Source organism: Populus alba, chromosome 12, assembly GCF_005239225.2.
Source record: "Populus alba chromosome 12, ASM523922v2, whole genome shotgun sequence".
NCBI lineage: Eukaryota > Viridiplantae > Streptophyta > Magnoliopsida > Malpighiales > Salicaceae > Populus > Populus alba.
Window position 1 is genome coordinate 11,073,272 of NC_133295.1, and position 17,169 is coordinate 11,090,440.

General features: G+C 33.5%; 2 protein-coding genes across 2 annotated transcripts; both read left to right on the forward strand.

Moving 5' to 3' along the window:
* The first annotated feature begins 542 nt into the window (after window positions 1–542).
* On the forward strand, window positions 543–5,169 carry LOC118044778 (uncharacterized). The gene is made up of 5 exons (XM_035053258.2): window positions 543–977; window positions 2,252–2,309; window positions 2,898–3,275; window positions 3,878–4,221; window positions 4,478–5,169. Exons 1-5 carry the CDS (start codon window positions 894–896, stop codon window positions 4,691–4,693), a joined length of 1,080 nt encoding a protein of 359 aa, XP_034909149.1. The 5' UTR covers window positions 543–893; the 3' UTR covers window positions 4,694–5,169.
* Window positions 5,170–7,716: 2,547 nt separating this feature from the next.
* Window positions 7,717–11,308, forward strand: LOC118044777 (uncharacterized). The gene has a single exon (XM_035053255.2). It carries the CDS (start codon window positions 8,173–8,175, stop codon window positions 11,098–11,100), a length of 2,928 nt encoding a protein of 975 aa, XP_034909146.1. The 5' UTR covers window positions 7,717–8,172; the 3' UTR covers window positions 11,101–11,308.
* The last annotated feature ends 5,861 nt before the right edge of the window (window positions 11,309–17,169 follow it).

A 17,169-nucleotide genomic window follows, 5' to 3' on the forward strand; every position in this document is an offset into this window, starting at 1 on the left:
CTGAATTTGCTCCTAAAATAAAAAAGAATCCTTTGCAAGGAAAAATGTCATCGCCACTCTCCGAGCCAATATTACCCGGGGACAAATCCCATGAGAAGATTATAGAGGATATTTTATCCTTAATACCAAATGAATTAAGGAGCAAAGTGGAGCTTTACTCTTATGCCATTAAGGCCGACTTTTTGCAGAGAATATGTAGCTTCATCCATATGGAACATTTATTTGCTCATTACTTTTTATTACTTCCTCGTTCCTTGCTGTCCATCGCTAACTAGTTTGTTGTTTAAACCAAGAGTGAAAATCCACTCTCTCATTTCCCAAAATTAACTCGTGCAATGCAAGTACGCAACAAGAACGAAATTATGGAACATAAACTTTAGGGTTGTGTTTTAATGTTTGTTTATAGAAAAGAGTTTCTCAGTTTTGATCTTTATTCTCTACTTTTTAACAAGCAGAATATTTTATTATTATTATTATTGTATTTGTATTCTAAAACCACTTAGAACAGCTTTATTATGATACAATGCCATGAAGTTGGTCTCTAAAAGCAATTATTCTGTTATTTCTATGATGGAAATATATATAATACCTAGGGAAAATAAAAGATGGGAAATTGAATCGAAAGAAAATGTCCTCTGAAATAGAATGTGACATAAGTCCACCCGCTTTATATATACACGCACAAAAAAAAAAAAAAAAAAACCAACACCTTAAAATCTCCGACTTCGTCAAATTTATTTCCCATCCTTAATAAAATCCCATTTCCTCAATAATATCTCATATGGGTATCCTTAAAATCCGTCAAATTCAAATGGGTTTGCTTTAAAATCAGACAACATGCATTACTTTACTCTCTACTAAACTGGGTTTTGCTGTTACATTTACTTATTCAGATGGCTGTCAAAGTTGCTTCTTCTTCATTTTCTTGCATTGCCACTCCGCTTTCTTCTCCTTTTAAACTAAGGAGAAGCTCCCAGGTATCTTTTTTGCTTTGTTTTAGTCTCTCTTAATAGTATTGCTGGTTCTTGTTATTGCTTTGTGTGCAGTAAGAGTTTTTTTTAATTGATTCTCAGTGACATGATGATAGAAAGGAGTAATTTGGTCTAAATTGGCTTCTTGAGTACGGCCTATTGGATTGTTATGCTTCAAATGAGATGCTTGTGATTTTTGCAATTGGTGACAGCATTTTGTTTTAATGCTTCTTAGAATTGCAAGTTCTTTTTTGGGTGATTTATTTTGATTACAATTGGGATCAGATTTTAGGAATTAGATTTATGGCATGGTAAATTTCACCAATACTGAAGAAGAAATCTCTCTTTTTTCTTACTATGATAATGGAATTTGAGAGAAGGGGTGAATAATTAAATCCTCTTCTGCAGTTAAGCATGGAGTTAGAAATTGATGTTTAACTTCTGTTGAGGGATTAATATTTCATTGTACACTGGTAAAATGAGAATCAAATGCGGAAATCCTCTTCACTTATTCTGTTAGCATTGTTGTTTCTCTGGAAAGATGAAGGTGCATTATGCACAATAGTCTATGGCCCATAAGAGCAATGCTTTTCTTTTGATGTATGTGTGAGATGATACAAGTTATGTTGGCTGATTGACTCTTCAGTAGATGGCTTCATATTTCATGGTTTTTCTTCATTCCTTTAAGATATTCCCCAAATATATACATTCAAAATGAATCAGCTGTCACATGTTCCAACCAGGGCAGTTCCCTTTGATCCCCTCCTGCCTTTCCCTTTCTTTTTCAGGCGGCATCCTCAACTTCTCCTCTTCTATGCATGCAATTTTGAAATTGACAACAACTAATATACTCTTACCTGAAATACTCGGTCATGTTTCTCAGGATTTTATTCGTAAAGTTTCCACCAGATTTGGAAGAGACCAACTAATTAAACCAACTCAGCCGCCTTAACTAATGCTTGCATGCTTCTTCTTTTTTTCTCATAAACTTTTTTTTTTTTTTTAATTCCATACCATGTGAATTTGTTAGCAATTTAACTGTTTTTCTTGTTTAGATTGTTGCTACTTGCTTGTTAAACTCTTGAGTAATTTCAAATTTTATGATATTTTTTCTGGCAGAGTTTCTATTTAAAGCAGTGAATTCTTTTTAATGAGCATGATGCATCGTTTGACTTCTTGCTACTTTATGCTAAACTTAGCCAAGGATTCATAAAGATCTGTTTCTAGATGACAAGCTCGATGGTAGTTTTCTAACACTTCACCCTTGTTTCATTGTTCAGCTGAGCTTGTCAGAAAGACCATATAATGGACTACATTATAAGCTTAGAAATGCTGATGGTAAGTTCCCAGACTGCTTGAATGATTGCCAAATTTCTAAAGTTTTATTCTAAGGTGCAATTTGACTCCCATAAATCTGATGTAGTCCATGATGCTACTAACTGTAGTGATATTAGAGCCTCCATACAGTAGACAGTGCGTGACAAAGTTGGTTTTTCTTGTCATGCCCTTCTTTCTGTAATATTGGTCTTCACATGCTTTTTTTTTTTTATAGTCCCAAAGTATGTCCATACTTCAGTCATCAAGACAAGCAAGCAAGTTCTTTTTTATCCTTATCTTAAGGACAAAATGTTCAACAAACCAATAAGATTAAATTCACATTTAAGAATAAATAAGCACATGTGAAGTGCATCTAATTCACTTCCTTCAACATTATGCTTTATGAAAAATGGATCAATATATCAATTTTATGTGACAAGGTGAGTAAAATATGATATAGTTATTTATCCTCTATTGATAAGATTCTCAAATTTGATAATATAATTGGTGCGCTTAATTCTGAAATTCTCAGTCCTTGCCACTGCACTAAATTTGCCTTCTAATAGTCTTCTTCTGCATTTTGCATGGTCCACTCGTGCCACTTCATAGATGATCTACCAAAATTAAAGGGAAAATTTCCCAGAAGGCAACATATTATCTTTGCAGCCTCTCAAGATCAGTCACAGTACAGTGAGATCAAACCAGAGGCATCAGAACAAGAAGATGACCATCCTACTGCTGAAGCTCTCCCTACTACTAGCAGTTCAATTAATCATTTCCCGGGAACTGATGGGAAACCTGGTTTAATTTCATTTTATAATCGCCCATATAAAATGGTGGATGAAGTCATTATATCTAATGTGCAAAGGAATCCAAGCAGTCTATTATGGTTCATTGGTCCTGCTGTCCTTGTAGCCTCTTTCATTTTCCCATCGCTTTATTTACGCAAAATACTCTCTGCGGTATTCGAGGACTCTTTGCTTACAGGTGATCAGGCTTACTTATTTTGTTGTGATATTGCTTTTCAATTAATGTCAATTGTTATTTTTTACAAGCATTAAATGAGCAAGTAAAGAGAGTGAAAAATACAGAAAACTGCATAGAAGAATGGAAAAAATTCCACTAAGATTGTCTGGAAGGAGGGATTGGTTTATTTATTTTAGGTATTGTATATAATTAGACTATATTACATTTATACGAATCTTGGTAGTATCACACTGTTTATGCTGTCCTGTAATACTTGATTTTTAGCAAGGAGCCACAGACCATGTTAGAGATTTCAGTTGACATTTATTTTAGAAAGCTGTGAACGAGAATGGATAGTTGATGCTAACAACTTGGGAGAATGAGATATAAAGGATATCAGTGAAGGATGGTGTTAGAGGATTCTATCAAAGAGCATTGAAGTTGTGTGCAACTAGGATATGGTATCTCAAAGTCTAATGTAACTTGAATAGTAGTTACTTTTTGAGAAATAGGAAATGATATTTGCTTCTAGGATATGGTCTCTTTAAGTTCTTGCTTCGTGTTCCTAGTTTGATTGCTGGATGTATTTGCTTCTTCTCTGAACCTTTGTTATCTATCTGCAGATTTTCTCATATTGTTCTTCACGGAAGCTCTTTTCTACTGTGGTGTTGCTGTTTTTCTTCTGCTAATAGACCATTTAAGGAGGCCAGTGGAACCATTATCTTCTGTAAACAATAACAGAACCCTGGCTCCCCATTTGGGACATCGAATCTCTTCTGTAGCTGCCTTGGTACTTAGTCTTATAATTCCCATGGTTACAATGGGCTTGGTCTGGCCATGGACTGGCCCTGCAGCTTCTGCAACTCTTGCTCCGTACCTGGTTGGTATCGTAGTACAATTTGCTTTTGAGCAGTATGCAAGATACCAGAAGTCACCTTCTTGGCCTGTCATTCCAATCATCTTTCAAGTAAGGGCAGATGTGACCTATCTTCTGTACGATTAGGTTTTGGAGAGGACAAAAAAAAAGAAAAAAGAGGAAGAAACAGTGTTTAGTTTTATTCTCTGATACACTTGGTTTTATAGTTGACATACAGTCTAGAAGTCTCATGATATATACAATTCAACTCATTAAATTTGGCGTATTTGATAGGAGATTCTATTTGAGTTATTTATTGTTACTAGTCAGTTAAGTGTAAATGTAAGATATTCTTTTTGATTAACAGGTTTATAGATTGCATCAACTGAATAGAGCCGCACAACTGGTGACAGCCCTGTCATTCACAGTGAGAGGAGCTGAAATGACCTCACACAATTTGGAGATAAGCAGCTCTTTAGGCACACTTTTGAATGTCCTTCAATTCCTTGGGGTCATCTGCATTTGGTCGCTGTCAAGCTTCCTCATGAAATTTTTCCCACCAACTGCCAGGACTGCAGAGTGATGCTTGAACATCGAAAAGTTGGTATGGCTGTATCTCGCTTTGCTGAATAGAATGCCAATGCTTGATTCAGGTAATCCAATACATGTAGGTTTCTTTCTTTGAGCTATGGTTCTGGTATGGTGAGCAGTTGGAGCTCAATGGATATTAAAGAATTGAATTGTTGAAAGCATGGTGAAAAATTGTGGCACTGGTGGGATTATTTGAATGAAGACACATACTGGAGAGCAGTGTTGCTAAAAGTGGCAGTGATGTTATTTCTGCAATTTAGTGTTGTTTCGAGTTTCTAATCTTATGATCAGGATGCTAAACAGCACTTGGTTTTTGTCATTGGCCACTTTTACCTGTATACTGATCCTTTTTCCTTCTAGATTTTTCATGTATCAAAAGCATCATGGCTAATTTATACTTATGGATGCATCCGCACTCCTCATCTTTTTACTGAAACAAGTTATTGAAATTTTGAAGCGTACAAATCATTTTCTTGTACTCGTTGGCTTATTAAAAAGTACGATCAAGGCTTAAAGGTGTCTTTATACATTGTTGAGATGTTTCAGCATCTAAATATTATTACGTGGGAAGCTTGCATGCCAGTGTTCTTGAAACTCTAATTACTACTAAATTTGATTTATCATATTGTTTCTTTGACTGTATCAATATTGCAATGGTGTTGTTACCCTCGAGTGTAACAAGTTGGAACCATTTAACAATCACTTGCATCTTTGCTTTAGAATGGTGAAGCAAGAGGGACATAAGGGGCCAGATATTTCTTGTTGAGTACCTTTACTTACTTTTAGATATCCCCAGTTTGCAGGGGACTTCAAAGAAGAGTTGGCTGCCAAAACAAGCTCTTGGAAGGATGGAGCAGATAATACCACATTAAAAGCCATCTTATCTGTCTTTCAGTGTTAAGGTCTGCATTTACTGGTAGTTATCATAATGAAGTCTTTTGGTCCCTGCATAACGAATTTAGACGATGCCAACTGGTATGGGACGGTTGGATGATTAGTGTTTGGAATCAATACTCTTACCTTAAAGTACATGACTAGAGGCTTTGCCTATTTCTATGCTACCAGAGTTATAATATTTTATTTTCATCTTCCATTAGGTACATGCTTTTCTTTTTCGTTTTCCTGTTATCAAAGGCAAAGACATCCGCCATTATCACCGAAAACTAGCTATTTCTTCTGCTTCCATGTGTCATTTAATTTTGTTTTTTTTCTTTTCTTTTCATTCTTTTATCTATGAGTTTTCATTTGGACTGAAATATCTATTTTCATATTTCAGCTTTGACAATTGTTCCGTGAGCTTCTTTTGCCTATAATATGAAATTCCTACCGTTCCTTGACTTCCATCATGGTCTTCAAATAATGTACCTTCTCCTTTGGCTCTATCCTCCTTTTCCACTGCGCTTTTGTCTGTCAATGGTGTGATAATTTAAACACTCATTTTAAATTGTAGATTGATAACATTCCTTTAGATTAATTTAAATAAACTCTGATTAGGTATAAGCTAAAAAAAGAATTCCCTCTCTCAAAAAAAGAAAAAAAAGAAGAAAAAAGATCTGTTTGTTTAATGACCTTCTTGGTTATCTGAGATTAAATGGTGACATGGACTACCGTTTTTCCCAAATGGCTTTTTTTTTTTTTTTTTTTTTATCATAAAAAAAAAAGGCAGGTATAAAGAGTGGCAAAATCTAAATTTAATTGCACAAGATACTAACATATCTTCAGCATGCAGAACTGGAAGGGTGATACTGTTCTTTGCTGAGGGAGGGAAGTGAGGAAACAAAGAGTAATTATAGTCACTAGGGCAGTATTCTTCCTTAGCAAAAGCAAAAGCAAAAGCAAATATCGAAGCACTTGGGTAGCAAACGGTACATGCTGATATGCACATTGTTTCCTTGTCTGGGGTTGGTGATGGGACAAAGACTATTGGAATATCATTCGTTGTGGTTGTCTCTGCTTAGATCCTGAGAAGCTAAGCAAAGGTAGATGTAAAAAGCTGCCACCGATGCAAACACAATTTCCAATCAACTCTGAAGTGAACTTGCTTGTCCTTACATGTTTAGCTTCTTTTTGGAAGAATCCTTTCAAGATGCAAACTTATCTTTCATTAGGATTAATCAAGTCCTAATTGGACCAAAGAAGCAGTTCTTGAGAAAACTTCGTGTGGTCCTGACTTTATTCTGGAATTAAATATCATTAGCAAGTTGGTTTCTACTGTAAAATTCGTTGTGGTTGTTTTGCTCCTCTGTTTTCTTCCTGTTTTCAAAATGGTATTAGGTGGTTTAGGTTGAGGGAGGAGATGAGATTTAGCCCGTGGACTACCAATGGATAAATTCTGGACAAAATAGTAGTTGGCAAAGAAAATTCTCAAGATTTTTTAAAATGCATTGCACCTATCTATTCACCAAGGTACACGCATGCGCACGCAGAGGAAAATGATGGGGGTAAAGAAAATACTACACAGATGCATTTAGGAAAACCTCGTAAACTCACCGAAGACAAATGATTCTAGCCATTCATACCAAGATTGAGTCACTGATCTTTATCCTTGATTGCTTTCCAATTTCCTTTTCTTCTGTCCTGACGATATATCTGGTCCTCTGTGCTGCTAAATCAAGGAATATATGGTAGCCCAACTGGACCATATTGGTTTGTTCAATCATTAAGGACCTCTATGCTCATTGGACATCCTCTTGCTTCAATCAGTAATGCGTTCATTCCAATTTAAACCGACAATTGTTGAAAGTTTAATTGGCAGGGATTAGAGAGTCAAAATCTACTTTGATTTTTGGGAACATTTCTGATGGATTCTTTTCTGCAAAACTTTCTTAATATGATATCAGAGTCCATTGATATTTCCTGTAGCAAAAAATCCATGCTAGGTAGACCCCATCTGTGGGGTATTTTTTTTCCTAGGAGCAAGTGGGCATCTCCCCTAACCTTTTGTTTTCCTTTAGACAATGCCCATCACTTTACCTTATCCAGATACAATTCCCCATCTCACAAGCTATTAAGCATGCTACTATTTAGAGTACCATAATAATTGCTTTGAGAGGAAAAGGAGGAAAGAAAAAAAGAAAAAAAACCCCACCTTTTAGAAATCCTTGAAAAGGTACGAAGAGCAGGTTGTGTGTGAAAGTAATTTGTGGTTAAGGCTAGATTACTGTTGATTCATTTTGTCAACTTTCAAAACAATAATCATAGGCAGCCCTACTTCCACTGAACTATATAAACTTCAAAGGTTCCATCATCGTAGCAGTTAACAAATTTGAGTCTCTCTCATTCACATTCCTCTTTAATTCCTTATCCTATCTTGCCTTTTCTCTTCCTGATTCTACTGAACTTGAGATTCACTTGTTTGATTTTGCCTTTTCTTTCATCATGGAACCAAGCTCCTCAATTGACTAAAATGAGTTTTTTAAAACAAGTGACTGAGACTGTCATTTGAGATTCATCCTTTTCACACAACTTGAAATGGGCAGCGCTCAAATGTGTAATTTGGTGCTGTTTCTGGCAATACTTCATGCTGTTCTTGCTGGTAATCCTGGTGAAGATAATTCAGCAGAATCCTACTGGCTTCTGAGAATCAAATCAGAACTAGTTGATCCTGTTGGAGTTCTTGATAACTGGTCTCCAAGAGCTCATATCTGCAGCTGGAATGGACTAACATGTTCCCTTGATCAAACTCATGTTCTGGGCATGAACTTGTCAGGCTCAGGACTATCCGGTTCCATTTCACACGAGCTCTGGCATCTTACATCACTTCAAATACTCGACTTGTCTTTGAATTCTCTTACTGGCTCAATTCCTTCTGAGCTTGGAAAGCTTCAAAATTTGCAGATGCTGCTCCTCTATGCAAATTCTCTCTCTGGTAAAATTCCCGAAGAGATAGGCCTTTTGAAGAACTTGCAAGTTCTTAGGGTAGGAGATAACTTGCTATCAGGTGAGATTACACCAAGTATAGGCAACTTGACTCAGTTGAGAGTGTTGGGTCTTTCCTACTGCCAATTTAATGGAAGCATTCCTTCTGGGATTGGTAATTTGAAGCATCTGGCATCTCTTGACTTGCAGAAGAACAGTCTCGATGGCCACATACCAGAAGAGATTCATGGCTGTGAGGAGCTTCAAAATCTCGCAGCATTAAACAACAAGCTTGAGGGAGATATCCCTGCTTCAATAGGGATGCTTAGATCGCTGCAAATATTGAACTTAGCCAATAACAGCCTTTCAGGTTCGATTCCGGTTGAGCTAAGCCAGCTCTCCAACTTGAAGTACTTGAGTCTACTTGGAAATAGATTGAGTGGCCGGATTCCTCCACAGCTTAACCAGTTGGTTCAGCTTGAGACACTTGACTTGTCAGTGAATAATTTCTCAGGAGCCATTAGCCTCTTCAATGCCCAATTGAAGAATCTTAGAACTTTAGTTCTGTCTAATAATGATTTGACAGGCAGCATCCCAAGCAACTTCTGCCTCAGCAATTCCTCGAAACTGCAACAGCTTTTTCTGGCTCGAAATAGTCTCTCTGGCAAGTTCCAATTGGATCTCCTCAACTGCCGCTCGCTCCAACAATTAGACCTCTCTGATAACGATTTTGAAGGAGGGTTGCCGTCTGGCCTCGAGAAACTAGAGCACCTCACAGATCTTCTGCTCAATAATAACAGCTTCAGTGGAAATTTACCTTCAGAAATCGGAAACATGAGTAACTTGGAAACTTTAATTCTTTTTGACAACATGATCACAGGGAGACTCCCACCAGAAATTGGCAAGTTGCAGAGGTTGAGTACCATCTATCTCTATGACAACCAGATGTCAGGAGGAATACCAAGAGAGTTAACAAACTGCACAAGCTTGACAAAAATTGATTTCTTTGGAAATCACTTTACGGGATCGATTCCTGCAACAATAGGGAAGCTTAAGAATCTGAACATGCTTCAACTGAGACAGAATGACTTGTCAGGTCCAATCCCACCGAGCTTGGGCTACTGCAAAAGGCTTCAGATCATGGCGTTGGCAGATAACAAGATCTCAGGAACCTTGCCAGAAACATTCAGATTCCTTACAGAACTGAACAAGATAACTCTTTACAACAACTCCTTTGAAGGTCCTCTTCCCGCATCCCTCTTTCTTCTCAAAAACCTCAAAATCATCAATTTTTCACACAACAGGTTTAGCGGCAGCATTTCTCCCCTCTTGGGTTCAAATTCTCTTGCTGTATTAGACCTAACCAACAATAGCTTCTCTGGTCCCATTCCTTCTGAACTAACCCAGTCAAGAAATCTAAGCCGTCTCCGTCTTGCTCACAATCATCTTTCTGGAGAAATTCCTAGTGAGTTTGGCTCACTCACCAAGCTCACCTTCTTTGATTTGTCATTCAACAACCTCACAGGAGAAGTGCCCCCTCAGCTTTCAAACTGTAAAAAGATCCAACACTTCCTACTTAACAATAACCAGCTTGCAGGCACCATGCCTCCTTGGTTAGGGAGCTTAGAAGAACTTGGAGAACTAGATTTTTCATTCAATAACTTCCATGGAAATATACCTGCTGAGCTTGGCAACTGTTCAGGATTACTCAAGCTTTCTCTTCATAGCAACAAACTCTCAGGCAACATACCGCAGGAGATAGGAAACCTTACTTCTCTCAATGTCCTTAATCTTCAGAGAAACAATCTTTCAGGCTTGATCCCTTCAACAATTCAGGAGTGCGAGAAAATCTTTGAACTGAGGCTCTCAGAGAATTTCCTGACTGGTTCTATACCACCTGAGCTAGGAAAGCTGACCGAGTTGCAAGTGATCTTGGACCTGAGTGAAAATTCTTTCTCTGGTGAGATTCCATCTTCTCTTGGAAATCTGATGAAGTTAGAGAGATTGAACCTATCTCTAAATCACCTCCAAGGAGAAGTACCTTTCTCACTTGCAAAGCTGACCAGCCTTCACATGCTAAACCTGTCAAATAATGATCTCCAGGGCCAACTTCCTTCCACCTTTTCAGGATTCCCACTTAGCTCCTTCCTGGGCAATGACAAGCTATGCGGCCCACCATTAGTATCATGCTTGGAATCAGCGGGTCAAGAAAAAAGGGAGCTTTCAAACACTGCTGTTGTTGGTATTATAGTGGCCATTGTCTTTACTTCTTCTTTAATATGCTTGGTGATGCTTTATATGATAGTAAGAATCTGGTGTAATTGGAGGAAAGTTACGATTTCGAGCATGGATGCTGGGGGCACTGAACAAAGAAGAGAAGAAGAAAAATGGGAGTATGGAGACAAGGAGAAGAGAACGAATGGCGAGTACTGGAAAGTGAATTCCATGGCATTGGTTCCTTCACAAGATAAGCAAACTCCTAGAACATGCATATTCCATTTCAAAATGGATGCAGAAATCACAGGGAATACATTGGTTTGAGGAGATGGAGTGATTTTTTTTCTTTCTCAAAACTTGTGCAGCGTCTTGAGTTTGTGTAATTCTTTCTTTCTTTTCCTTTCTTTGCAAAGTGGCATTGTTATAAATTATAATGCTCCACCCTGTAGTTTCAATAGTTTCAAAATTTATAGAACTAGGTGCTTGTTGTTTTAGAGGCAAATATCATGTGCAGTTGTTCAAGAATCCACAAGTGCTTGCATTGAATTCTTGATGTGGGATTGCATTTTGGTTTATGATATTACATATAATTCTGTCATAACACGTTCAGTTTGCTTGTTGGGAATTTAAGTTGATGGTTTATTTTAATATGGTCACTGTGATATAGAAAAAATATCTTGATATGAAATTGGTTATTGATTTCACAAAAATAAAATAAGGCACAAGAATTCAAAAAAAAAAAAAAAACAAATAGAACAACCTTTTTGTTGTTTTAACAAAAGGTACTTTCAAGTTTGGTCCTTCATATTTTATGTTTTCTTTAGCCATTGATTTTTTTTTTTAATTTCTATTTCATCCTTCTATATTGTATTGATTATGATTTTTTATTGATAATTTATTTCAATGTGTTTTTTTGTGCTCATTGTTATATCAAATAATTATCCCAACATCGGGTGATGATTTATTTTTTGAGATATTATCTGGATTTTTTATTTATCTAAAGATTGAGAGTAGAGGGATTAAAATTAAAGAATAGAAAAATATTGAAGCATAAAGGAAGAATAGCATAAACCAATCATAGAAACATGCGCTACCTTTTGAGAAAGATGTTGTTATGACAATTCTAACAACATAAAAAATAACATTGATGGGAGCTTGGAGGATGGCTCACGTGTCACTTAAAAGCTATGAGCCTTCCACATGCCTTAGTGTGCTTCGCATGTACCAAACATGTAACATCCCAGAATTTTCCACAATCACACATATGAAAATTCAGGTAATTATTTTTTGAAACACAACCACATATGGAACTCATTCCTCATCCAAATAATTAAAATAACATGATAGAAATTTAATACTACCTCACATAAAATATATGTAAATAAATTAAATTCAACATGGTAATAAATTCCTTCATTTACAAAAGTGACTAAATTAAATCCATCATAATATAATTCCTTTATTACATGACTTTAATAATTCAAATAAAATACCCAAGGTATAACAAAAGAATGGAATAAAATTCACAATTATTAATGTTATCATGAGTACATGTATTAGTCTTACACAAAAAATAATGTCTCAAATCTACTAAGTCTTGTCAGGTCGTGTTGAACTTCAAAATTAATTTAATATTAAGGTAAATTAATTTGCATGACAAATAAAGTGACAACATAACAAATACCAATTTAACCACCTACTATTTCTATTTGTAATTAAGTTCTCAAATAACTTAATTTACTTCTTTCTCAAACAAGGAGAATTCTTACGACCTAACCTTAGTTGGCAACCCTCAATCCGGGTTCCAAAACTCAGTGCCTAAACCCATACACATTCCTAAAAACTTAGGAATCCCTCCATCCAATTGCCTAAAACAAGGCACCAGTCCCGTTACACAGATCAAACCAGCCATCTTGCATAAGTTCCATAACACTAGGAAAATTAGTCAACTTAGCCCAGAATAGGGCACTAGTCCCATCAAACAGGAAAGACCAGCTAACTCATACCAGTCCTATCAAACAATGCAAAAAATTAGACAATCATAATAACTGAATTAAAAATAAATTAAAACTATTATATACAAATTGAAGGTAGTTTGAGCCTTTAAAGGCTAAAATTGAATTTTGAATTCTTTAAGATGAAAATATCATTCTACCTTATTATTTTTAAATAGCTAAAATATGATTTTGGAAAATAGTTTAAATTTTAAATTAGATTGATTTGAAATTTAAACTAGATCAATTTCTATTTAACTAGACTATTAACAACATGATTTCATTTTAGAAAGATCTAGGGTTGTCTCTTATGTGTCATCATATGATGGCTTGTTGTATTTAGACAATCTATTTGGTTGTGGTGTAATCCTTTCTATTCATTTTCAAAAATACATTGTTATCCCTTCTTTTTTATTCTTAACACTTTTATGTAATGTATGATGAGATCACCTTACTATTTTTTTTTTTTCATTTCCAATCAAAATTCTTAAAATTACAATAGAATTATTGTAAGAAATTAAAATGAAATGATTAATTAAGTAAGACTTGATTATACATATATTTTATAAATGAAGGATTTGAATGTAATTAATACAAGAGATTGCATTTCTAGACCTATAAATCAAGTAAGCACTTTATTGTATAAATATATAAAATTGTCTTGAAGTAATATAAGCGATATGTTTCAGGAGGCAAAATGATATTTTATCATGTTTTTTTCTATAAATAAAATGTTATGCTTTATATTTGTTTTTTTTAATAAAATTATAAGAAAAACACATTGTAAACATCATATACACTTATATAGTTAGTCTGAGTAGAAAAGAAAGAGCTAGCATTCAAAGCATAACATTCTCTCTCTTCTAAAAGAGTTTTATGAGTTTTTTAATATTGAAGTTCGTGTGAATTACTGTTAGATAGTAGATAATTGAATGATTTATGGTTTGTGATAACTCAACCTTAAAGATTTAATCGAACCTTAGAAAAAAATATTGTTCTTCATGTAATTTTTATATAAACACTAAATGATCTCAAATTGTTTCATTGGATCCTTAGGATTCCTAAAAAACACTTAAAATTAAAAATTATTTTTTGTTATGTTTATATGTCTCAATAAACATAAAAGAGGAAGAGACACTATCTTTTAATTTTGGGCCACTTTCATTGGTCAAGTATTACGAATTTCATCAACTTAATTTTGATATATATTATAACTAGCCAATAGCCCACTATTTTCCAGGTGATTCCTGTTTTTTTAAAACAAATCCTATTTTCTTAAAATATATAATAATAATAATAATAATAATAATAATAATAATAATTTTCTTAAAATAGCATGATATTTATTAAAAATATTGTAATAATGTTTGTTAAAAAATTATAGTATTTTATTATGTTGATCATTGTCATGCACCGAACCCAAAAACCATGAAAATACTCTTTTTGCATAACAACACTACATGCCTTATAGACATGCAAGATATCCTAACTCCAATTTAAAAATAATACTCAAAATAATGCTCCATTAAAATAAATTACTTTGAATCATAAATTAAATTAACCAAACATAAATCATCTCACGTCAAATAACTTAACTTTAAAATCAAATAAAAACAAATGTACAAGAAGTCTAAGATCATAAATTGATATAATAATTGAAATATTAAAGTATATAAATCAACTATAAAGGTTTGAAGAAACCACTTGATGTTCTATACATCTTCCAAACCATCTGGAAAAAAAAAAATTTAAGTATCATACACTTAGTAAATAACAATTCATCTTTCTAACTGAACCAAACATGGCAAAACTTACTAATATATATTTAGGTTAAATTCAGTTCATTTATTACACTAAAATATTAGTAATTTCAAATATTCAAAAGATCAAAAATACATTTCTAAATCATTCACAAACTTAAATAATTCAAACCAATCATTTTGAAAAGAAATGTGGATTGCACATTCATATTTAAAGTCAAATTCTGAGTCAAAGGTATATGATTATTCTAACAACAATAACAATGAGTCATATCTTGTCATATAACTAGACATCAAATTCTAAATAGAAATGTCTATAAGTGTTTAATCTCAAAGATTGGATCTAAAGCATAGTCAATCAAATTCATATTCTTATTCAATCCATGAATGAGTTCATAAAAGCAAAACATATTCAAAATCATATTTAAATACTTTTGCAATCATAAACATACTTTAAAAAAAAACTTAACATTATTTACAAATCATTTATCATGTATGATCCTCCTAATTTATAAAACAATAAATATTCTAATAAGAAAACTCATTTAGTACATAAATATATATTTTCTAACTCAAAATAACAAATGAAAAAGATAAATAGTTACTTACTTGATACACAAATTCAATATTAGCTTTAGAGACAACTAAACACTCCAAGTAACCTAACAATAGTAATCACCATAAATTATATGTGCATTGATATCCAATGCAATACATGAGCTTGTTTTTAATTTCTAATTTAATCAAAACTTAAATATATCACTAGTTTAAATGACCCTAAAATTCTCTCCAAAAATCACCAAACACTTGAACCATATTATTATAGCCCTGTGCTTTACTTATAAAATATGCATTTTTAATAATTAAATACAAAAAATAATTATGTAAAACATATGGCAATTGTGGTCCAAAAATAAAAACATTATAAAATTATAAATTATGATCAGAAACGGCTAAGAAATAATGTTTTTTCAAGTAAAGCACTATTCTAAGAATAATTAAAGTGGAGTTGTTGAAAATTATTACCTACATCTATTTTTAGAAAATTATTTATAAAGAAAACAAATTAATTCGTATAAAAATAAAGTTCTTTATGAAACAAAATAGAACATAAGTTACTCTAGATTTTTAATTTTTTTTATTCTCTAGATTATTATGTAATTATTAATATACTCAGTATTACTTATAATACTTGTAATTAATAAAAATGGAACAATATAAAACCTAATAAATTATATTGTATTTATTATTATTATTATTATTATTATTATTTCCACACACACACACATACCCTTTAACCATTGTTACCTATAATTTCCAAATATATAGTCTTTTATGTAAAGGAAAGTAAATACAAAGGATAGGTAGCTGAAAACAAATGTCCAAATATCCAGCGAGGAAGCTCATGGGTTGCATGATGTCTTAATTTCTAAGTAGTTTTGAAGAAGATAAGAAATTATAAAGAAAGATTTTTGCTTTATTCATGCCTTTTGTATTGTAGTCTCTCTCTCTCTCTCACACACACACACATATATATATGGAGAAGTAATTCTAGCTATGCCACTGATATTTCTCCTATTATAAAGCTTAAGAATATCTAATTAACAACTCAATAAGAATAGAAAAGAATAAAATCATATTAAATTGGTAACATATCATATTATATGGCTTTCAACGATATAAGTTTAGAGGCAATAAAGGTCATGGCTTGATATTTGGCTTCTGTGCTAGCACAAGCAATGACTAATTATTTTTAACTTTTCCGTGAAATCATATTTCCTCCAACAAATATACAATACCCCATAGTAGATTTGCGATCAAGATTATTTCCTGTCCAATCTATGTCAGTGTAACTGGGTATCTGTGTGTGACCATGGTTTTGCATAAGGATTCCATGTCTAATAGTTCCTTTGAGATATTGAAGAATTTATTTAACAATCATCATATGGGTTGTAGTAGGTGAGTGCATGAATTGACTTACAATACTAACTGAATGACTTATATTAGGCCGTGTAATCATAAGATAAATAATTTTTCCCACCAATTTTTGATAAAGCTAAGGTTGATCAAAAGACTTCTTATCCAAAGTCAACTGTAGTATGCTATCTAGATGTGTCTTTGCAGGTTTGCATTAAAGCATATGATCTTCACGCAACAAACCTAGAACATTTTTGCTTTGATTAAAAAACAACCCTATGTGAGAAGTATAAATCTCTATGCCAAGAAAATATTTAAGAACTCCATGATCCTTAATAACAAATTGTTGATGAAGAATACTCTTACTATTGGTAATGGCTGCATGATTATTACCAGTTAAAATAAGATCATCAACATAAATTAAAACCACCAACCTTTCATCAGACTTTATACGAATAAATAATGAGTGGTCATCATTGTTTCTTATGAACCCAAGTTCATTAAGTACAACAGAGAATAGTTTAAATGGGAATGAAGGAACATACAAGGCTAAAGATGCAATTGTTTGAAAAAGTAATTTAATTTTCTCTTGCCCAAAAGTTGGAGCACTTTTACCATTAGCAACGAATATTTGAGATAGTGGAGAAATTTTTTTAAAGTCAAGCAGGTGATTATATTTGTTGGTTATATTTGTTGATTATATTTATTAGTTGTGTGATCAA